The sequence below is a fragment of the Stenella coeruleoalba genome, assembly GCF_951394435.1.
Source record: "Stenella coeruleoalba genome assembly, chromosome: 9".
In the NCBI taxonomy this organism is placed as follows: Eukaryota; Metazoa; Chordata; class Mammalia; order Artiodactyla; family Delphinidae; genus Stenella; species Stenella coeruleoalba.
Window position 1 is genome coordinate 91,266,450 of NC_137155.1, and position 24,843 is coordinate 91,291,292.

General features: G+C 44.8%; 1 protein-coding gene across 7 annotated transcripts in view; it reads right to left on the minus strand.

Moving 5' to 3' along the window:
* HIPK2 (homeodomain interacting protein kinase 2) overlaps positions 1-22,823 on the minus strand; it is a gene marked incomplete at its 3' end in the record, with an annotated part of 187,498 nt that extends 164,675 nt beyond the window's left edge. For all 7 annotated transcript variants that reach the window (XM_079931134.1, XM_079931133.1, XM_079931132.1 and 4 more), the window contains exon 1: positions 22,415-22,823. In XM_079931134.1, the coding sequence (XP_079787260.1) occupies positions 22,415-22,433 (19 nt within the window). In that variant the 5' untranslated portion in view covers positions 22,434-22,823. The remainder of the gene's footprint in view (positions 1-22,414) is intronic.
* Positions 22,824-24,843: the final 2,020 nt, after the last annotated feature.

Genomic DNA, 24,843 nt, shown 5'->3' on the forward strand with positions numbered 1-24,843 from the left:
AGAAGTTACAGCAGACACCGCAGAAATACAAAGCATCCTAAGAGACTACTACAAGCAACTGTATGCCAATAAAATGGACAACCTGGAAGAAATGGACAAATTCTTAGAAAGGTATAACCTTCCAAGACTCAGTCAGGAAGAAACAGAAAATATGAACAGACCAATCACAAGTAATGAAATTGAAACTGTGATTCAAAATCTTCCAACAAACAAAAGTCCAGGACCAGATGGCTTCACAGGTGAATTCTATCAAACATTTAGAGAAGAGCTAACAGCCAACCCTCTCAAACTCTTCCAAAAGATTGCAGAGGAAAGAACACTCCCAAACTCATTCTATGAGGCCACCATCACCCTGACACCAAAACCAGACAAAAATACTACAAAAAAAGAAAATTACAGACCAATATCACTGATGAATATAGACACAAAAATCCGCAACAAAATACTAGCAAACAGAATCCAACAACACATTAAAAGGATCATACACCATGATCAAGTGGGATTTAGCCCAGGGATGCAAGGATTCTTCAATATACTCAAATCAATCAATGTGATACACCATACTAACAAACTGAAGAATAAAAACCATATGATCATCTCAATAGATGCAGAAAAAGCTTTCAACAAAATTCAACACCCTTTTATGATAAAAACTCTCCAGAAAGTGGGCATAGAGAGAACCTATCTCAACATAATAAAGGCCATATACGACAAACCCACAGCAAACATCATTCTCAATGGTGAAAAACTGAAAGCATTTCCTCTAATACCAGGAACAAGACAAGGATGTCCACTCTCACCACTATTATTCAACATAGTTTTGGAAGTCCTAGCCACAGCAATCAGAGAAGAAAAAGAAATAAAAGGAATACAAATTGGAAAAGAAGAAGTAAAATTGTCACTGTTTGCAGATGACATGATACTATACATAGAGAATCCTACAGATGCCACCAGAAGACTACTAGAGCTAATCAATGAATCTGGTAAAGTTGCAGGATACAAAATTAATGCACAGAAATCTCTTGCATTCCTATACACTAATGATGAAAAATCTGAAAGAGAAATTAAAGAAACACTACCATTTACCATTGCAACAAAAAGAATAAAATACCTAGGAATATACCTACCTAGGGAGACAAAAGACCTGTATGCAGACAACTGTAAGACACCGATGAAAGAAATTAAAGATGATACCAACAGATGGAGAGATATACCATGTTCTTGGACTGGAAGAATCAATACTGTGAAAGTGACTATACTACCCAAAGCAATCTACAGATTCAATGCAATCCCTATCAAAGTACCAATGGCATTTTTTTACGGAACTAGAACAAAAAATCTTAAAATCTGTATGGAGACACAAAAGACCCCGAATAGCCAAAGCTGTCTTGAGGGAAAAAAACGGAGCTGGAGGAACCAGACTCCCTGACTTCAGACTATACTACAAAGCTACAGTAATCAAGACAATATAGTACTGGCAAAAAAACAGAAACATAGATCAATGGAACAAGATAGAAAGCCCAGAGATAAACCCATGCACCTATGGTCAACTAATCTATGACAAAGGAGCCAAGGATATAAAATGGATAAAAGACAGTCTCTTCAATAAGTGGTGCTGGGAAAACTGGACAGCTACATGTAAAAGAATGAAGTTAGAACACTCTCTAACACCATACACAAAAATAAACTCAAAATGGATTAGAGCCCTAAATGTAAGACCAGACACTATAAAACTCTTATAGGAAAACATAGGAAGAACACTCTTTGACATAAATCACAGCAAGATCTTTTTTGATCTACCTCCTAGAGTAATGGAAATAAAAACAAAAATAAACAAATGGGACCTAATGAAACTTCAAAGCTTTTGCACAGCAAAGGAAACCATAAACAAGACAAAAAGACAACCCTCAGAATGGGAGAAAATATCTGCAAACGAATCAACAAAGGATTAATCTCCAAAATATATAAACAGCTCATGCAGCTCAATATTAAAAAAACAAACAACCCAATCCAAAAACAGGCAGAAGACCTAAATAGACATTTCTCCAAAGAAGACATACAGATGGCCAAGAAGCACATGAAAAGCTACTCAACATCACTAATTATTAGAGAAATGCAAATCAAAACTACAATGAGGTATCACCTCACACCAGTTAGAATGGACATCATCAGAAAATCTACAAACAACAAATGCTGGAGAGGGTGTGGAGAAAAGGGAACCCTCTTGCACTGTTGGTGGGAATGTAAACTGATACAGCCACTATGTAGAATAGTAAGGAGATTCCTTAAAAAACTAAAAATAGAATTACCATATGATCCAGCAATCCCACTACTGGGCATATACCCAGAGAAAACCATAATTCAAAAAGACACATGCACCACAATGTTCATTGCAGCACTATATACAATAGCCAGGTCATGGAAGCAACCTTAATGCCCATTGACAGATGAACGGATAAAGAAGATGTGGTACATATATACAATGGAATATTACTCAACCATAAAAAGGAACGAAATTGGGTCATTTGTTGAGACGTGGATGGATCTAGACACTTTCATACAGAGTGAAGTAAGTCAGAAAAAGAAAAACAAATATCATATATTAACGCATATATGTGGAACCTAGAAAAATGGTACAGATGAACCGGTTTGCAGGGCAGAAATTGAGACACAAATGTAGAAAACAAACGTATGGACACCACAGGGGGAAAGCAGTGTGTGTGTGTGTGTGTGTGTGTGTGTGTGTGTGATGAATTGGGTGATTGGGATTGACATGTATACACTGATGTGTATAAAACTGATGACTAATAAGAACCTGCTGTATAAATAAATAAATAAAATAAAATTCAAAAATTCAAAATAAATAAATAAATACACACATACAAAAAACATATATGACCAACTGGGAAAAAATATTTGCCACTCATATCACAAAGAATATATAAAGAGTCCTTAGAAATGAAGAAGAAAAAGACCAACAACATAGTAGGAAAACATATAATAAGTTCAAAACACAGTTTGCATAAAATAAATATCAAATGACATTTGAACAAATGAAAAGATGCTCAACCTCACTTATAATAAAAGAAATATAAATGAAAACTACTTTGAAATACCATTTCTCACCTACCAGCAAAAATACAAAAGTTTCCCAACAGATTCTATGGGTTCTGCTCTAGGGAAACAGGCACATTCGTAGAATGCTTGTTCTAGTGAAACATGGTACAAATCCTAACTGGAGGAATTTGTCAATACCTTTTAAAAGTTACAGATGTATTTACCCTTTGACCATACAATCCCACTTACAGGATTTTATCCTACAGATGCACCTGCATGAGTATGAAATTACATGTTTATAAGGTGACAAAACACAGATGGTTTACAAATAGCAGAGGATTGGGTACAATCCAAGATTATGTTCATGTTCCATAAACCTGGTATGTCAACAAAATAGGTGCTCTGTGGCTGTAAAAAAGCCTGAGGATAATCTCTAAGTACTACTATAGAGAGAGCTCCAGAATATATTGTTAAGAGAAAAAGTTAAGATGTAGAACAATATATAAGGTATGCTACCTTTTGTATAAGTAAGAGTGTACACACACACACACACACACACACACACAATTTGAACATGCAAAATGAATGACTCAAAGGGTCAAGACACTAATAAAAATGGCTATCTATGAGGGAACAAAGTAAAGACTTCATTGTGTATATCTTTCTATATGGTTTAAATTTATAAATTTTTAAAAATTAATTAATTAATTTCTTTTTGGCTGCGTTGGGTCTTCATTGCTGCACGTGGGCTTTCTCTAGTTGTGGCCACGGCTAGCTGCGGCCACGGACTTTCTCTAGCTGCGGCCACGGGCTTTCTCTAGTTGCGGTGAGCGGGGACTACTCTTCATTGCGGTGCGCAGGCTTCTCATTGTGGTGGCTTCTCTTGTTGCAGAGCACGGGCTCTAGGCGCGCGGGCTTCAGTAGTTGTGGCACGCGGGCTCACTAGTTGTGGCTCGTGGACTCTAGAGCGCAGGTTCAGTAGTTGTGGCGCATGAGCTTAGTTGCTCCATGGCATGTGGGATCTTCCTGGACCAGGGCTCAAACCCCTGTCCCCTGCATTGGCAGGCAGATTCTTAACCACTGCGCCACCAGGTAAGTCCCTATATGGTTTAAGGTTAATTATTTTAACTTTCAAACAAAAAAGAAATGTAGAAAGAATAACTTAACAAATTCCCATATACCTGTCATCTATGTTTAACATTGGTGTAGTTTTGACGTTGCGGTCATATAAACGCATCACCTCTCTCAAAAAAAGCTAAATTAAAAAATTTCTTAAACTGAAAAGAAGCTGAAAGATATGAACCTAACCATATGTCAAACTGGTGACACAGTCACCCTGAAGAAGAATTTATTTTTAGAGATTTTAGAATGCAGCTTTTAATTATACAGTTGACCCTTGAACAACACAGGTTTGACCTACGTGGGTCCACTTATACACTGATTTTTTTCAGTGAACATACTGGAATTTTTTTTTTTTTTAGAGATTTGCAATAATTTGAAAAAACCTGCAGATGAACTGTGTAGCCCTAGAAATATCCACACACAAAAAAAAAAATCAAGAAAAAGGTACGTCATAAATGCATAAGATATATGCAGATATGCATGTAACATACAAAATGTGTGTTAATCAACTGTTTATATTGTTGGTAAGGCCTCCAGTCAACAGCAGGCTATTAGTAGTTAAGCTCTGGGAAGTCAAAAGCTGTATGTGAATTTGTGACTGTGCAGGTGGTGTAGGCTGGTCCCCCTAACCCCTGCACTGTTCAAGGGTCAACCGTACATCCTTAGTTGGATGCATGCTAAAGAGAAGACATAATTACAAAGATGTGTTAAAGTTTCTTCTGTAGTTTCAGCATCTGTAATAATATAAATGTTGGTGTTTTGAAACTTTATTCTTATATTTATAGGTTATAGAAGAAATAAAGATTTTTTTATAGAAAAGAAAGGAGTTACGATGATAAAATTGAGGAAAGTAAGCGAATGCACAAGGTAATTAAAACTAAACTAAACATGTGTCTGAACTCTTAGTTTTTAACAACATGTACTTTCTAGCTCTGTCCACTGAAACTCTCTAGAAAAAAGTCACCTCTGTAGTAATAACCACCCCTAATGCCCAGATCGTGGTCTCTAACACCATTGTCCAATACCAGTACAAAGTCCAAGATGAGCCTGGGGCCTTTGCACCATTTAGCAAGAAAGCTTTTCACAATTGTGAGGTCCTGTCAAGAGGTCACAGGAGCTAGGTGCGGGGGTCTCACTGCCTAAAGTTGTAACAAAAAGATTAACGATCAAAACATACCAAATCAATAAAAATCCACGACTACTTAATGATAAAAAAGAAAAGGCAGAAAAAACTCATTTCTCACTATTTGAAATGGCTACTATGCAACTCCTTAATTTGAAAATTAATCATTAAAGGGTGAGTATTAGCAAAGATCCTGCTTTTCCAGTAAGAACTATTATTTCGGGGGAACCAGTTGGCCCCAGTTGAAGAGGAAAAGCTCTACTTTATTTAAGAATTAGGAAAACATCATTTTACAAAACCTAATGAAATGTATGAGTCCAGGCAAGAATTATCATTTGGTGCTAAAACCGTTCAGTACATGGTCTGTATGCCAAAGTTATACCTCACAGATCACCTTTTGGTCTCAAGGGGGAAAATGGAACTGGACAGGGAAGGGTTCGGGCTGCCATAACCCTCAGCCAGGGGTCAATCTGAGCTTCACTAATAGTGGGTCCCTGGAAGGTGAAGCAAGCGCCCAGAATCAACTCTGGGGTATTCTAGCCCAAAATGATGAACCTGAATTCACTGAGCCCCTAAGACACAGGAAATAAAGGAGATGAAGAAATCGAGCTCGGCACCACCCTAAGGAAGCAGCCCCACACATCTAGAAGGTGACAGCTTCTATGGGCAACTGGCCTATTTCTTTAGAGAGAGACTGCCAGGTTGGGAGATGAAAAGAAAGTTACAAACAGATGCAGTGTGTGGTCCTTGATTAGATATTGATTTCGACAAACTGGCTTCAAAGGACATTTGAAGGCCAATAATGGAAATCTGAATATGGACAAGGAACTAAAGGAAATAAAGTTGACTGAAATAAAGGCTGTAAATTGTTCACTGAAAAAAGCAGATTACAAAACAGTACTACACCATTTTGGGGTTAAAGAAAAAAGTATGCGTACATATACATGCACAGAAAAAGACCTACAAGGATAACAGTGGTAATCTCTGGAGAAAGGAAAGAGAAAGGGTGTGTGTATGTTTTGCTTGCCTTTATCTTCTAATTTTTGTAATGCACAAGTGGTGTTTCTATAATACATCTCTTGAAAAAATAAAAGTAGTTAAATAAGGCTTTTTCATCACTGCTAATCTACAAAAGACCATCTAAGAAATGATGCATGACCTTCCTAAAATATGCTAAGTGGTCTGTCCACCGAGAGCACGCAGGATTCTTGGGATGTTCTTCAATTTGGAGCTTTGTTACTTGGATGATTCTCTGACAAATCAAAGATTTTCTTCCCCAGATGATGGCAATGCTGTAGGAAAAAACTAATACCAGTTAAGGTCTCAGAGGGATGAGGTGATGGTTTGAGATAAGAAACGAAAGTCAGTTTTTAAAAGGGGTACCTAAATGGCTCCTCAAGCACGCTTCACCTCCACTTCCCTGTGTGAAAAAACGTTACCAGCAAAGTTCAAAAAAATCTTTACGAGAAAAGGGAGACCAGCAGGACTGAACACAGCACTCAAGTCCCAGGGAGAAAGCCCTGGACTAGGTGTACCTGATGGCAGAATCACCCTCTGACAATAAAGACACATTCACACCCATTTACAAACTCACTTATCAGGATTTCTTTTCGCTTTAATCATCACTCTCAAACTGAGATGATATACTAGAGGCTCTGAAAGGGTGACTTCTGCAGGTTTCTATATTGCAGCATCATACAAAGATCTGTACGAACAAAACTGTGCTGTACAATCATGTGCTGAGTTAACAAGTCTTGGAAAGTGTCTACAATGCATGTGAAGGTGACACGAGCAGAGAAGACAGAAATGACAGACTCGGCCCATCTTCCCGGAGCCTGCAGTCCAATGGGGCAGGCAGGTGGAAAACAAAGACACGCGAACACACAGGCACCCGAACACTCTAAGTGTCACGAGGGAAAAGAGCGGCGTGCTCTGCGACCAGAACAGGGGCATCTAATTTACAGGAGGAAGTGACATTTCAGTTGTGACTGCAGAGTGAGCAGGTGCTGGCCAGGCAGAGGGCAGACAAGCATTCCAAGCAGGGAGACTGTGTGCAAAGGTGCTGAAGCAGGAAGCAGCAAGGGACAGTCACGAAGGGGACAAAGGGGAAGACTGACCTAAAGTGAGATTGCAGAAATCAGCAGGGGCCGTGCTGTCGCTGTGTTACTCAGGATTTGGGATTTTACTAGAAGTGTGATGGAAGGCGGTTGGCCATCTGAAGTAGGAGAGTGATCAGATCTGTTACACTTAAAATCCACATGGAAATCGGCTGGAGGCTCAAGAATGGATGGGGGGCGGGGTGGGGACAGGTCAGGCAGGTAGTGCAGACGAGATACAGAGGTGGGTTAGACTAGGCTGCAAGCGTCCAAACTACAGCCTGAAGGCCGAATTCAGCCCAAAGCCTGTTTGTGTAAGTAAAGCTTTACTGGAACACAGCCCCACCTACTCATTTACGTCTGGTCTACAGCTGCCTTCACTACCACAGCAGAACTGAGTGGCTGTGACAGAGACCATTTGGCCTGCAAAGCCTAAAATATCTACTGTGTGGCCCTGTACAGAATGCCTGCTGACCGATGGACTAGCGGATGGCAGTGGAGAGAGAAACAGGTTCACCATACGAAGCAGATCGTATTTATTTGTGGATTCCGTATCTGCGAATTCACCACCTTGCTAAAATTTATTTGTAACTTCAAAACCAGTCCTCAGCAGGTGCTTTCACAGTCATCCCTGGGCACGCGCACACTGCCAGGAACAACCTGGGCTGCATGAAGCCTGATGCCTGTGTTCCCAATTGAGGTCAAAAGAGGTCAGGCTCTGCCTTCTTGCTTCAGCTCTTATACTATAAGCAAGCTTACTTTCCGTGGTCTATTTCGTACCACGTTTTTCACATTTTTGGGTACTTTTTGCTGGGGATTTTTAAATGACCCCCAAGCACAGTGATGAAGGACTGTCTAGTGTTCCTAAGTGCAAGGAAGCTGTGATGTGTCTCATAGAAAAATGCATGTTAGGTAAGCTTCATTCGGGCATGAGTTACAGTGCTGTGGGCTGTGATTCAATGCTCATCAATCAACGATATATATTAAATAAGGTGTCTTTAAACAAAAACACACATGAAACAAGGTTATGTACTGATCAGTTGGTGAAAATATGAGCAGAGGCTGGCAGGAAACTAATCCTAGGAGTGGTGGTCCATCATCCCTAATCCAGCCTCTGCGGTGACTTTATAGAACATAACTAATAGCGAACAACAAGAATGGCTATATTTGGGAAGCAAAAATCAATAAAATTCAGTGATGGATTAAATATGAAGTGAAACGAAGTCGAGGATGACACTCAGGTTTCTGATGTGAACGACTGGGTGGAAGGAGATGCCATTTATGGAAATAAAGATTTCTGGGAGAAGCACATATTTCAGGTGGTTGACCAAGATTTTTTTCTTCGTACAAGTTCAGTTTGAGATGCTTGTGAGACATCCAAATAGAGGTGTCGTGTAGATTGCTGGCTTTATGACTTCGGAGCTCAGAAAAGAAGTCTAGGTAAAGGCACAGCTTTGGGAGTCACTGACATACAGAGACGATGGTGTTTGAAAGCCCTTGGCAATGGTGTGTGCCCCCACCCGAGCCCCGGGCAGGAGGGACTCTGTGCCTTCCTGAATCAACAGGCAGGTGAATTTCAGTCTTTATCTAGGTGGTTTGATTTGTTTAATATAAAAACACTTAGGGGAGGAAACTAATCCAGTGGTCTATAACTAGAACTGGATAAATGTTCATACCCCTTGACCTAGCAATGCTTTTTTGAAGAACCGATCCTAAAATTCAGACACCCCTTAATGTTACACTGAACGACACTGAGAAATGATTCATGATAGAAAAACCAGAAACAACCTTACATTTGGGGAATGCTACACTAATAAAACCACCGATATTCTCCTCTGCGATTCCTTCAACAGATTCTAAGCTTAGAAACTTCAACCCCTCCAGAGGTTTAATAAATATCCACTTCTGTTTCCTTCAAGCTTTCTTAAAAAACGGATTTTTTAAATCCATTGATAAATTTACCTTTATCCATTAAAATGCAGGCTGCTTCCGGGGAGGGGTGTGCATCTGTTTTGTTCACTGCTGCACCTCTGGCACCTAGAACAGTCCCTGGCATACTTAATGTGCTCGGCAGACTTTTGTTGAATTTAACATTTTAATCACATAGAATTTATCTTGGTATAATGTTATGAGGTAACAATACCCGTTGCGATTTTTCAAATTGCTATCACGTGGTCCCATTCCCATTTGTTAAATCAGGTTTTCGTGCCCCACCGCTTCGTGGAGCCTTCTTCATCATCTATTAAATGCTCACAGACAACAGGATCTTAACACTGGCACACCTACTCTGCCCACCGACGGGTCTGTCAAGTTCCGCGCCAAATCTGAACCTTTATGGTTTGCTTTGACACATGGCAGAACTGGCCCTTCCGCTGCTCTTATCTTTCAGACCTGACTGTTCTACGCCGGCCACCTTATCTTTCAAGAATACCAACAGAAATCAGTTTCTCAAATTTTAAAACATTTATTCAGATTCTGATTGAAACAAAGAACATTTTACATTGGGAGCAGAACCAGCGTATTTACCAATTTCACTCTCTTATCGAGGAAGGGATTGGGAAGACTTTCCCCTTTGCAGCTAGAGCCTGGGTGGGCAGGGGTGGGAGCTCTGGATCCAGGCTGCCGGGGGGCAACCTCAGCTCAGCTGCCTGTGAGCGGCGGAACCTTCCAGTGCCTCCGCAGTGTTAACACTGCTGGGCAGAACCTACCCTGCAGCATTACTACAGGATTCAATGAATTAATATAACTGAAACCTTAGAACAGAACTGGCAATACCAAGGGCTTGATAAGTATTAGCTGTTACCACCTTTTCATAACTTTTTTTCTTCGAGGTCTCAGGAAGATTATTCTCAGATTTCTGGTTTAGCTGCTCAAATGGGTTCATGGCGTGGCTGCCCCTTACTATATACCCTCCTACATGCCAGCTCCCGGACTAAGCGCTTTACACTCACCATCTCGTTTGTCCCTAACGGATGGAGAGGAGGCGGATGGGACAGCAGAGCGGGGGTGAGCGTGGGGTGGGCGGATGTGTGTCTGCGACATCAACGCTCCAGCACCACCAACCCCCGCCGTGGCTGCCCTGCTCCGCGAAGGATCCCGGATCCTTCCTACTCGAGTTAATCGTGGCTCTCCGTGCCGCAAGTTGCACCGACCACTCCAACTGCCCCGTGCGGAGCTGGAGGGCCGGCAGGCCGGTCAAGACAAGAGCAGGCTCTGGCATCAGGAGGGCTCAAGGCCTAGCTTATGAGACTTTGGACAGGTTCTTTAATATCTCTAAGCCTCGATTTCCTCTTCCGTAAATGGAGACAATCACAGAGCTCTTTATGTTGATTAATAATAATATATTATTACTGTGAGAATGATATCTGCCCATTCTACTCTGAGGCCCCAGTGCCAAACTGGATGAACTACAGACTGGCCGGCTCTGGAGAGAGAACAAGAGAAAGTAGCCCCTGCATGGACGGGCCCTGGAGGAGATGGGGCCTCGTCTCTCCCGGAGCTGAGGCAGAAAGGCTGGAGGCTGGAGGCCGTCTCAGCCGCCAAGAGCAGTACAGCAAATAATACCCTGGCCAGGTCTGCGACTCCCACATGCCCAGGGAAAGTTTTCATCAAAGCATCTACCATCTGATTTTAAATATGCACTGATTTCTCATTCTGAATGCATTCCTCTAAAATAGGGACTCTCGATTAGAAATGCAAATTCTCAAGCCCCACCCCAGACCTACTGAAACAGAAACTCTGAGCGTGGTGCCCAGCGATTTGTTTTAACAAGCCCTCCTGGTGACTGACGGTTTCCAAAGCTGGAGAAGCACTTCTCCAAAACAGCTCCCTACACAAATACTCCAAAAAGTGAGCCCCAGCGTACCTGCACTTGGACCCTGACACCTACACCTATAACAAGGCAGAGACACAGCCAAGATACACAAAGTCAAACGATCAGCAGGCAGGTAAGAAGCCTGGCTCGCTGTGGGTAGGTGAGTGGGGAATAATAAGTAGGTGGAAGCAGAGAGGTGAGAGGATGTCAAGGGAGGACAGAAGTAGGAGAGGCAGTGAATGTCAATGGCTGAAACAGACAAAACGGAAGAGCTGCTGGACTGACTAGGCTCTCTGTCAAGTTTCACTGTGGGAACAACATACTGGTTCCCGAGCTTTCCTTAGGCAGCAACGGGAAATGGGCACTTTCATCAACCACGCTTTATGAAGCAACTGTGAGCGCAACATCAAGGCCGAGGAGGGAAAGAAAGGAGCAGAGCACCCAGTGAAGCAATCACCAGCCATGACTTGTATCAACAGGAAACACTTTGAGTTGCCTTTGTTGCCCAAGTTTGTAGAGCAAGAAGTCCCCTTACCAGCACTGCCCTGAGAACAGGGCAACAGGGTCTCCAGCCCTGAACCCCATACTTTCAAGACCCCAGCCACACCCCTCCCCAAGGGGAGAGGTGTCCCCAGGGTCACCAGCTGGGCCCCTGTCCTTTTCTGGACCATGTTCCGGATCCCTGGGACCCTGGTAATCCCCGTCAAAGAGGCCTCGCACCCACTTGTAGGCCTTCCCCAGGCAGGGCCTGTGGGGTGCACACAGGGGCCGAGCAGGTGGCCAGGAGGCACCCCTAGGTCCGCGGGGAGGTGGAGGTGGTCGTAGGTTGGACACACAAACCAGGAACCAGTGGGCTGCAGGCTGCCCTGCACCGTCACCCTGGGATTCAGCAATGTCAAGTCAAGCCATCCCTTCGTGTGAAAGTCTGTGTGTTCAAATACTATGAAGGGTTACTCACTGGGATGGAAGAGCTTCCAAGGGAGGTGGGAGGCGCAAGACGGAAGGGACCCCAACAGGATCCTCTGTGGGGTCAGAATGGCATGCCTGACAACAGGGATGGGGTTCAAGTTTTGGTCACATCAAAGAGAAAGAATGACTCGAAGCTCTACCTTGGGAAATTAGCTTTTTTTTAAATTAATTTTTATTTTTGGCCGTGCAGCGCAGCTTGTGGGATCTTAGTTTTCCAAACAGGGATCGAACCTGGTCCCTCTGCAGTGAAAGCGTGGAGTCTTAACCCCAGGACCGCCAGGGAAGTCCCAGCATTTTTTTTTTTTTAAAGCCACTTAATGACTGAAAAGTGCTCTGAGGTTCTGTGAAACTCATCACAATTGTACCGATTTCTCTTCTGTGATTTTTTTGTTGCTGTTGTTAATAAGTAGTTTGTGGTGACAAGCTGCGAACATTCTCAGGGTAACATAAGGAACAACTTCCTAACAGAAGACTCTTTAAAAACCAGAGCTGACGGCATGTGGCCTTGCTTTGCTCGGGACAGTGGGAAATAGCCCCCCAGGGATGGGCTCGGGGAGGTACCGTGGGCGGCAGGGCACCCAGGAGGACCAAGCCCAGGACCTCCCCCAGGTCTGGGAGAAGGTTCGCGGCTGTGACAGCCTCGTGGGAAGCACACCATGGAGCTCCCGCCGGCAGTGTGGCCCAGTGAAGCCTCACTCAGTGGTCACTGTCCTGGAGTTTCTGCGCCCACGGCCGGAGCGACTCTCAAGGCAATGTTGAGGCAGCCTCTTCAGTGCTCTGGGCCTCAGTTTCCTCCAGTGTCAAAGGTTGATACGAGTGTGTGAAGACTGACCCAGTAAGATCCTGAGATACTGTGATCCCAGGGTAGAATAAGAGAGCCTACCAAGAGAAGAGAGTCTCTAGAAAAACAGAATCGGTCGTCCTTTGGTATCTGAGGAGTGCTGGTTCCAGGACCGCTGTGGATACCAAGTGCCTAGTATGCTCAAGCCCTTTACATAAGACGGTGCAGTATTTGCGCATAACCTACACGTATCTGCTTGTTTACTGTAAATCATCTCCAGATTACTTGTAATACCGAATACAATGTGAACGCTATGGAGATAGCTGACGGGTGCACAGCAAATTCAAGCTTTGCTTTTTGGAACTTTCTGGATTTTTTCCCCAAATATGTTCAATCTATGGTTGGTTGACTCCATGGATGTGCAAGCTGTGGATATAGTGGGCAGACTCTAAGTATCATGGTGCTGCTAACACCAGCAAGCTTCCCTGGTCCTAGATCACGGCCATGAGGGGTGAGGAGGAAACTGGAAAGGAGCAAATATTTACTGAATGCCCGGATTAGGCATGCGGCTAAGTGCTCTGCCACGCTCTCTTGTGTGACCTCAGCAACAGCCCAGCTCCATCACCACGGGGAGCTCGCCTCCCCCCCCCGCCCCCCCCCCCCCCCCCCCGCACCACGTGGCTCACCCTCTGCTGCCTCATCCCCTCTATTACATCCAGGCCAGGAAAAAAATTACCTTGTTCAAGTATCATTTTGATTATATTGGTCCCCTTTTCCACACCACAAAATGTCTCTCGAATTAGAACCCGTTTTAAGCCTTTCAACAACTGATCCCAAACGCTTACCGTTCTCGGCTGCTGGTCTATTTTGTGCTTACCACTCCAGCCAAGCAAAAATGACCTTGCAAATGAATTCCATTATGCACTCTGCTTGTTCACCTGGTTACACCAGCACAAGAGCTTTGACTGCTTCTGCTGTCGCTCTGGATAGGAAAACCTCACTTATCCGACATCTTTGGAAATAGGCCGATCCACAGAATTGATCTATATAAATTAATTTTCCCTCTTCCAGTAACTTAACCCTTTAAGAGGCCTTAAATCCTTTTTGGGGAGTAAGTCATGGTATAATTAAATGAAAGAGTTTCTTTATTTTAACCATTTTCTTATGGAAACATTTCTGTAATACATTAGAGAAACTCCCAGTCTCAGTTAACAGAACATAATGAATATTGATTAATCTTTTCCTGATGGCGCAGGTCATCCTTAATGAATAACAGTGATCACAGTGTGCTGGAGCTTCAAATGTACCTGCCTCAGGGGTGTGTGCCCCCGATCCCTGCCCCCATGACGAGTTCCCCTGAAATTCACTTTCCTGCAGAAGCTCCTGCTATCAGCCTGGATTCTGGTTGAGTCGGTGCAGTGACACAGAACTCAGGAGGGTGTAACTTGCTGCCTTTCTGCACAATTTTAAGAACTTACACGCTGCTTTTTGTCAGAGCTCTGTAAATTCTTCATTGGGGAAAGAAGATCAAACTTCCATAACAAGCAATGAACCAGAGTTTTCCAAACTGCCTTACCATGTGACTTTTAAAAGGATTCCAGACACACATATCATTAAAATTTGCTTCCTTAATGTCGTGAAACTAGAAGTTCTATACAGAACTGGCATGATGGATCACTTTTCTTATGATGAGCCCTTGGAAAATGATTTTATATTGTGAATAACCATTCTATAGGTTGAATCAAAAGGGTAATACTGATCTAGAGGAAAATGGTAAAAATATACGGGGAGAAAAACCTTATTTCATCAGAATGCAATCTGTAACTCTGTGAATCCAAAGTGTCATAACCCAATGTTATGGCAGGTTCTACAGTGATCTTTCACTGAGGATGGACAGTACAACCTGGGGGAAATGCTCTTGTCCATTCATATATTAAACTGCATTCTTTCTGTGACAATGAAGGTTTTATAAAGTCTACAGCATTAGCACATGCAAGAGTCAATCAATCTTAATTCTACTTAAACACGGTGGCATTTAATTAATCAGAACCTACTAGAGCAAAATAAGTTAGGCAAGAATTGCTAAAACAGACCACTTTCAAAAACACTACAAATCTCTTAAATGCCGTGTTTAGAAATAAGTGGCTGTAAAACCACAAAACTATTTTGCAGTTTTACAGGTTTGCTGCTAAGGAAACCATAAACAAGACGAAAAGACAACCCTCAGAATGGGAGAAAATATTTGCAAATGAAGCAACTGACAAAGGATTAATCTCCAAAATTTACAAGCAGCTCATGCAGCTCAATATCAAAAAAAACAACCCAACCCAAAAATGGGCAGAAGACCTAAATAGACATTTCTCCAAAGAAGATATACAGATTGCCAACAGACACATGAAAGGATGCTCAACATCACTAATCATTAGAGAAATGCAAATCAAAGCTACAATGAGGTATCACCTCACACCGGTCAGAATGGCCATCATCAAAAAATCTACAAACAATAAATGCTGGAGAGGGTGTGGAGAAAAGGGGACCCTCTTGCACTGTTGGTGGGAATGTAAATTGATACGGCCACTATGGAGAACAGTATGGAGGTTCCTTAAAAAACTAAAAATAGAACTACCATATGATCCAGCAATCCCACTACTGGGCATATACCCTGAGAAAACCATAATTCAAAAAGAGTCATGTACCAAAATGTTCATTGCAGCTCTATTTACAATACAGGACGTGGAAGCAACCTAAGTGTCCATTGAAAGATGAATGGATAAAGAAGATGTGACACATATATACAATGGAATATTAGCCATAAAAAGAAACGAAGTTGAACTATTTGTAGTGAGTTGGATGGACCTAGAGTCTGTCATACAGAGTGAAGTCAGAAAGAGAAAAACAAATACCGTATGCTAACACATATATATGGAATCTAAAAAAAAAATGGTCATGAAGAACCTGGGGGCAAGATGGGAATAAAGACACAGACCAACTAGAGAATGGACTTGAGGATACGGGGAGGGGGAAGGGTAAGCTGGGACAAAGTGAGACAGTGGCATGGACATATATACACTACCAAATGTAAAATAGACAGCTAGTGGGAAGCAGCAGCATAGCACAGGGAGATGAGCTCGGTGCTTTGTGACCACCTAGAGGGTAGGATAGGGAGGATGGGAGGGAGGGAGACGAAAGAGGGAAGAGATATGGGGACATATGTATATGTGTCACTGATTCACTTTGTTACAAAGCAGAAACTAACACACCATTCATTGTAAAGCAATTATACCCCAATAAAGATGTTAAAAAAAAGGTCTGCTGCTTTTTTTTTATTGGCAACTATTTCACTAGCTTACTTTTTAATGGCAAAGTTACCCATCAGAAAATCACAAGTTGAATGGCTTTGCCCATCGTATCTTTTGCCTTTTCCATTGGCTCTAGACCAAAGATGGAGGAATACGGGCTGCAAGTCTGACTTGTAGCCACTCTCATGAACACCTCACTTACTCGTAGAGAACCTGGAAAAACAGGTATGGCTTTCGCTGACTCAGAACCTCTAAAGAATTTGACTAACTGTCCTTTCTAAACCTGGACGAATTACACCTAATATTACACCAAATCGTCAAGATTCTTCTGTGCACTCTCTCCTCTTCTTTTGAGAGTAGTTCAACTTTTTTTTTTTAATGACTTATGTCAGCTGCATTCTGTTTCTCAGACTAAATTCTCCCAAGGTCCTTTCCTGCTCTGGGCTCCACGCTCCCAACAGGTGGAGCTAGGTTTTCTTTTTCTACAACTTCCTTCCCTGAGGGATCTGCTGAGTGACCACCCGATCTATATCCCCACCAATAAGTACCACAAAACTACCTAGAATTAAAGATCTCAGCCAGGCAGCAAAGCCAGGAATTAATTCTCCGACAGCCACGTAAGATGAATGGGTCCACTGGCAACGGAGCCGGTAACGCCAAATGCCAAAACCAGAAAGTCTCTGAGCAGCATGTGCAAATCAGAAGTGTAATGTGTTTACAAAGATATAAGATGTAAGTAATGAAAGAGGAAGATGGACTCTTCTGCAAATGAGAGATGGTAATTTCCAGGGATATTTCTAAGGAAATTTGTAATAGCTATTTTCTACATTCAGAAATACTTTTTTGATTCCAAATAAAGAAAATATTTCAAGAGAAAATAGAGAAGTGGGGTCTTCCCTTTATAACTCAAGAAACATGAGCACGTAAGAATTAAGAACCGATGCGAGGGTGCGTGCACGCACACACACACATTAAAGGCATTCCATCTTGAGTCAGACCACGGTCCGGTGAGCTCATGTTTAGTTTTGACTTTCACTTCCCATGCACCCTGAACTCGAGGACAGGGACCCTGCATAAACGTTTGTGAAATGGATGTTTTAAAGACATGCCCTGCCTGTAAAGTGGGTGTGACGGTGCCTATTTTGTGGCTGTTAGGAGGACAAGCGAGTCAATGTGGGTAGAGCGTATGCCACAAATTAAGTGGGGTCTAAGTCGCAATTACTGCCATTAACTTCAGGCACCTTGGTTTCTTTTAGAGGAAAAAAAAGACCTTTCTATATTCCAGGTTTTCCATTTTCTTTCTCTACCTCCAATCCCTCCCCCACCCCCAACAGGGTACTGCCATACAAAATGGAACTATTATGAGTTTGGGCCTTTCAAGTTCACACTCCATCAGAGGTTATATGACATCTGCTGGCATTATTCTGAACCTCGCCTTTGATAGCAACCCGGAGAGCTTGGATTGTCATCGTAAGACCACCAGAAAGCATCGGCAAATGACATGTTCAGAGAACAATAAAAAATGTTCATGTATCATACCCTCCTGATCGTCACTACTTTGTTCCATATACACCTCAAAGGCGGTTCCTTTAAGATTGGTCTCTACGGGAGGAAGGAAGAGAGAAATAAAGAAACATAAAAAATAAAACACAGGGACCTCCCTGGTGGCGCAGTGGTTAAGAATCTGCCTGCCAATGCAGGGGACACGGGTTCGAGCCCTGGTCCGGGAAGATCCCACATGCCGCAGAGCAACTAAGCCTGTGCGCCACAACTACTGAGCCCGCGCTCTAGAGCCTACGAGCCACAACTACTGAACCCGCGGGCCACAACTACCGAACCTGTGCGCCACAACTACTGAGCCTGAGTTCTAGAGCCTGCGTGCCACAGCTACTGAAGCCGGCGCACCTAGAGCCCGCGCTCCGCAACAAGAGAAGCCTCTGCAATGAGAAGCCCGCGCGCAGCAACAAAGAGTAGCCCCCACTCACCGCAACTAGAGAAAGCCCGCGCGCAGCAACGAAGACCCAACGCAGCCAATAAATAAATAAAATAAAATAATAATAATAAATAAATAAAAATAAAATACGAAGAATATGAGCATCTGCAACTTGCATAAAGCACCAAATTTTCTTCTATAGGAAAATTATGTTTGGTGCACTGATCCAGAGCCTGGCTCATGGTGGGGCGGGTGCCTCCCCTCTGAGGAGCCCTTGGTAGGGAAGCCACCTCTGGGCGCTCCCTCTCCTGGGCTGCTGCCTGGGTTACGAATGGATCCTGATTAAGGGCAAAGATTATCTTTCATACTTTGGGATACTTTCCCAGAGGCACAGCTGCAGCCCCTGAAACTCTGTTCTAACGGCTTGTTGCCTCATTTTTAAAGTGGCATAGAATGTGCCACTAGAGAAGAGAAATCCTCTACCTGAAACCAGCAGAAGCTCAGCGGGAATAAAGAATCTAGAAAAGTCACAGAGGGGGTCCAAAAAGGCTCTTTCTTCTGTGGCCATAGGGGGTTTATTGTTGCTGGTGCCCAAACTGGAAAAGGAATAGCAGGAGATCAATAATTGGAATGTTGCTACTATTGGTTTTCTAAACTATTTGTGGGTTATTCTTTCCCTGGAGTCATCATGCCTGTAAGCAGCTCAAAAGCTAGAGGGATTTAACACGCACTGAGAAAATGCCTATTACAGCCAAGCGCTTTACCTGTACTCGCTTCTAATGGAGCCCTGGCACAATCGAACAGGCTTTAAAAAACAAAGCTCAGAGAAGTTAGGTAACACGCCCCAAAGCCATATAGCTAGATTCAAACCCCCAGGTTTCTCTGATTCAAGTATCGTACCACACTGTCCAGGATCAGGGATAAAATTAATGAGCCTTGATTCACTCCTCAAATGTGGTAAGAATGAAAACAATATTTATACTTCCTCATTTTAAAAATATAAAACATAAACACAGGAAAAGATATTTTTGAACAGGTGTCATCAAATTCTTTTAATGGAAGATGATTCAGAATCCACTTCTTGGTAGGTGTCTTCAGGCCCATCTGATGATAGACTTCAGCGCTACAGTTTTGGGAACTCTGACTGATAAGCCAACACTAGTGGACATGGCACAGCCCAGGGACAGTGGAACACAATTAACGTGGGATTTAGGGTCCTCTAATTCAGAACCTATGGCACTATAGACCTTTGTGGTTGGCCTTTGCACTACATATTGGAAAAAGCCTTGCTAAGCAAGTTGATGGAGTAAACATAATTGCAAGGCGAATGTTTAACCTTCTAAAGAAAATAAACCTTTTTAAAGAAGTTTAACTTGATCAGTAACAAGCCACTGAAAACTAATGTGCTATTTATAAACCTATCCTTAAAAGCAAGTCACAGAAGACGGATTATACTTTCCTACCCATTAATTTGTATTATCAAACATACCCTGTTTCCAACAGAGCATTTCTCTCTAAAAACCTGGCAGCTCAGAATGCTCCACTAATGCACTCAGGTCTTCACACCAAATTCCAGCTTGGGGCAACTGCACCCCATTTAAACAAATGAGTACACCCCTGAATTCCAGCTGAAATGCCTCACCTGTCATTATCCTTCTCCTGAGAACCCCATGTTCAATCTTTCAGTAGCTTAAAAACTATTAGAAATCACTCTTCTTGGAGAATTCCACAGGAAAAGCCCTGCTCCTTCAGGATACACACAAGGTGTCCATGTGCTCTGATGGGGATACGGTAAAAATCAGGTTCGCTAAATCAAGCAGACGTCACCAAGGAGGGAAAAAGGAGGTCACTGGAGTCTTAGAGGCACTCATAGCAGGACGGAAATGTGGGTTCCGCAATACAATGCCTGATTATAGAGGGCACCTGTCTGTTTTAGAGCATGACCAAGTCTCTTTCGAAAAAGACCCAGACCTAAGCTTGTGCAGAGTGAAGCTGGGACTGCTTGCGGAGGGGTGAGAAGACTAGAAGAATGACAAAGGTATGCAGAAACTGTCTCAGAATCAAAGGGCACAAAGCACAGGAATAATTAAGAGAGCACACAGACAAGACTGAGGGAAACCCAGGGTGGACAGGGGGGACCAGGCAGGTCACCTGGGACACAGACAGCAGGCTTGCAAATTTAAAAAGTGAGGTCCTGAGACCTTTGAGATCGGTGATGATTCTTACACCACAACATCTTACACACCCAGAGGTCTTTATCTGGTGTCATGCACTAGAAGAGCACTGTTGGAAAAACAGGAGTGCCAAGTCTTGGCCTCAGGGGTATGGCCTACATTCCATATGGATTTAGAATGCAAGGGAGGAGAACAGCACAGTTCCCAGGATGGCTTTCCACAAAGTTGACTAAATACATCCCAACCCACACACCCAGCCCCTTGTGAAAAGGGAAAGCAGCCCTTTACTATAGTTCTCAATTCAATGCCAAGTTCCTTCTCCAGTGCTCACCCGGAGTGTCCAGCAGAGGGAGTCTCAAAAGAGGTACTTAATAAAGAGAAAATTGTTTCATTTTAACACTCCACAGACAGTGGAAGCATTGACTGTAGCCCCCTCCCAGAGACACAGACAAACAATGAACGCCCGACTGGGTCCTCCTAGCGGGTTCACAGAGCCACCGGCTCGCTCTTTTCTGCGTGGTGGAGTGATCAGAAATTTCGTTTTGTTTTGCTGAATGGTTAAATGGACCTTGTGTTCTTCAGAATCAAAGAGGAAAGCCCCTGGAATAACATCTCTCTGTTGCCTTCTAAACAGGCCCCTTTGTTTCTAAGAGAGTCTGAAAAAAAAATATTTACAGTCCATAGGTTATTTACAGCCTCGTTATCCAGGACCTGACTGGTAACTTTATTCCACCCAGAAACCTAATTCATTTGGAGCCCTGGAACTAATAACAGATTTTCTTTTCAGATAAGTTTTTTTTTAATCTGCCTTTATAACAGAGATAAAACTATTAATGCGTTCCCTGTCTCACTCGCCAGGACAGCTCTCCGGATTTACAGAGGATTAAAATCTCCTCGCCCCTCCTCTCTGTTCCCCCACAAACCCCTGCCCCTCTCATTTGCTATTTCATCCACAGAATATCTGAACAAAACCGAAAGAAAGCCGGATGGACTGACGCTAAAAGTATGTAAAGGCTGCTACTTCAGTGATTGCACGAGAAAACATTTTCACGATGAAAATGACTGAAAAAAATCAGGCACCCTTTGGTTCAAAATTCCTCCTACTACAAGCACACAAAAAACACACCGAAGTGTAAAAACTTAGTTGATTTCAGTTTGATTTCTGCCTGGAAGCTGACAGAACTGACTGAAGAGAAACGAAAGAGAGAGGGAGTGCAGGGGAAAACGTAGCGCTCGTGCCCTTCCGTTCCTTTCTTTCTTCCTAAAGACAGATCAGAAAAAGGACCCGACGCCAGGTGAAGGTGCACGACGCAGGTTTACCCAGACCGATCGAGACGAACAGACGTCTTGGCTGCCTCCCCGACTTGAAAACCTAAACTACATTTTCCCCTTACACACGCTAATGCGGGGAGATTTTAGCCTACTGCATTGTTCTGCCTGGGTCTGAAATGGACTTTTCCTCCCGACCCCCTCTCATCACCTAGCCCCGTACATTCCGACCCGACAGCCCCCCAAAATCAGAGGCTCGCGAAGAATAAAGGAGCGTGGGGTGGGAGTGGAGGGAAATGGGAAGGGAGCTGCGAGGACAGAGAGTGGAAAGCACATCCTCTTAAAGGTAATTTTCTTTGGGGGAGGGGGGAGGAGGAAAGCTACACCGTATCACCTTTATTTATTCCAAATAAATAAAGAGCACCGTCATGGGTCTGTCTTTTCCCCGGCGCCCCCTCCTAATTTCTTTTCTTCGGCCAGGAGCCCACCCTCGCACCCACCAACACCCGCCCCCCCCCCCCCACCGCCTCTTTCTCCACCCTGGAAATAAGATCTGTTCGATTCCGGATCCCGGCCGTTCGCTGGGCGAGGGTGGGGGCGGCGTGGAGGGGGCGGGCAGCCGGTTCGAGCCCCGGGGGTGGGGCGCGGAGGCCGGGCGCCCGGGGGCTGCGGGCCCGGGGGCTGCCCGGCGAGGGGCGGCGGGCAGAACAAAGCTGCGGGGGCCGCGGCGGCTAGGCGGCGCGGGGCGAGCGGGGTCGGCGGGCCGGCGCCGCTTACCTTCGTACACGGGGGCCATCGGGGCCGGGGTGTCCGCGATTCATGGCAACGGAGAAGGGAACGCGGCGCGCGAGCTCGGCCCCCCCAGCCTCAGTCGGAATCTGCCATCTTGAGCCTGTGTCTCCGCTCTCCGCGCAGCCGGGGCCGCCAGCGCCCGCATCACCGCCTCACTTGGCCGGCGCCGGGGGAGGGGGCCGGGCGCCGCCGCCGCTGCCGCCGCCGCCGCCGCGGCCCGGGCCCTGCGCGGGGCTCCGGGGCAGCCGGGCGGACGGGCGCAGCGGCCGAGGCCGAGGGCCGAGCGGCCGCGGCCCCCGAGCGGGTCCGCGGTGGGGCGGGAGCCGGGGCGGGCAGCGCGCGGCCAGTCCCCGGCCGGGGCTCAGCTCAGCATGGCTGTGTGTGGGGGCTTCGGCAAAAGTTGCACGGGAGGCGGAGGAGGGGCGGGAGGAGCCGGGGGAGGGGCGGGGGACGGGGGCGGGAGCGGCGGCCGAGCGCGAGCGAGCGAGCGAGCGAGCCCGGAGAGCGGATTCCGCGCGCAATCGAGCGCCGATGGCACGGATGCGAGGCGGGGAAGGCCGAGCCTAGGGCAGGAGCGGGCGAGGCCAGGGAGGCTCGGCGAGGCCAGGGAGGCTCGGCGCGGTCCGGTGTGCACACGCTTCAGCTCTGATTGGCAAAGGGGAGCCGGTCCGCAGGGGTAGCAGCCAGAACTTTGTGTGTGCGCGCGAGCTGGGCGGGAGGGGGAACAGACCAGAAGGGGAGCCCCGGCCGGCAGCGGCTCGCCCTTCTCGCACCTGGTTGGCGCTCCCTGAGATCGGTGTGCGATGAATGAATGGAGGAGTGGGCGCACGCCGTCCTCGCGGGGAGGATGAGTAAGCGGAGGAGCTTTTGAAATCCAAATGAGGTCAGAGATGCAGAAGCCATTCCGAGCACGCTTAAGAAATGCAGCCCCCGGGTGGTCGCTGGATTCCTGCGGGAATCAGGTTTCCGCCCGGTCCTCACGCCTACGGTGTCCTGAGGGCACCCCCGCAACCCCCATAACCTGGACGGGTGGTTCCCTCCACCTGCCTCAACGCTCTCTCCGAACAGGGCTTCAACTAAACACGCTCCAGACCCTCCCCAGCCCGAAGCCTCGCCAGTTCACTGCTGCAGCTTCTTCTTGGATTCTGTGATGGGATGCCCTGCCGTCGCCCCCAACTTAAGAAGACTGGGGCCTCCTCTTAGTGACACATAGATTGATCATAAAAGATATTCAGTGGATGGCAAGCAGCTTTTTTAAAAAATGAAGTGTACTAGAATAGAAAAGATTAGACCCATTGCCCTTAGTAAGAGTACCCGTTTATTTCATAAACCTTTTGTTTCAGTTATATATACTGAACAACTGTGCTGGACCAGGATACAAGTTGTATTTCCTGCTGTGGGTCATAGGTCAAAAGTTTGAAATCTGTATTTGGGGAATATAAAATAATGAACAAACCCATTATTTTCCCACTACCTCTTATCCTTTCCAACCTCCATACCCTGTCACCACCACCCCCCCCCAAAAAAAAACCCAAAGACAAGCCCTTTCACACACTTACCTAGTTTTGTTAGTAGCACATCATTCCCCCTTTGTCTCAGGATGGCCTTTGACCCTGCTGTCTTCCTTGCCCCTATATTCAGTGCTACACTTTACACGGCTTCTCTTAGCCTAATGTCACTCACATTTGCAGAATCCTAGATTACCATTGCTAAAGGGGGTCTCAGAGATCATGTGGGCCAGCCATGCCCTTTTAGAATTGAAAAGATGAGGCCCAGGGAAATGAAGTATATTGCCCAGTGTTAACACAGTATTAAATCTTAGAGTTCAGTATGGAGATTCCTTAATAAACTAAAAATAGAACTACCATATGATCCAGCAATCCCACTCCTGGGCATATATCTGGAGAAAGCCATAGTCCAAAAAGATATATGCACCCCAGTGTTCATTGCAGCGCTATTTACGATAGCCAAGACACAGAAGCAACCTAAATGTCCATTGACAGAGGAATGGATAAAGAAGATGCAGTACGTATATACAATGGAATATTACTCAGCCGTAAAAAGGAACGAAATTGGGTCATTTGTAGAGATGTGGATGGACTTAGAGACTGTCATACAGAGTGAAGTAAGAAAGAGGAAAAACAAATATCGTATATTAATGCATATATGTGGAATCTGAAAAAATTGGTGTAGACAATCTTATTTACAAAGCAGAAATAGAGACACAGACATAGAGAACAAACATATGGATACCAAGGGGGAAGGGGTGGGGTGGGATGAATTGGGAGATTGGGATTGACATATATACACTATTGATACTATGTATAAAATAGAAAACGAATGAGAACCTACTGTATAGCACAGTAGGAACTCTACTCAATGCTCTGCGGTGACCTAAATGGGAAGGAAATGAA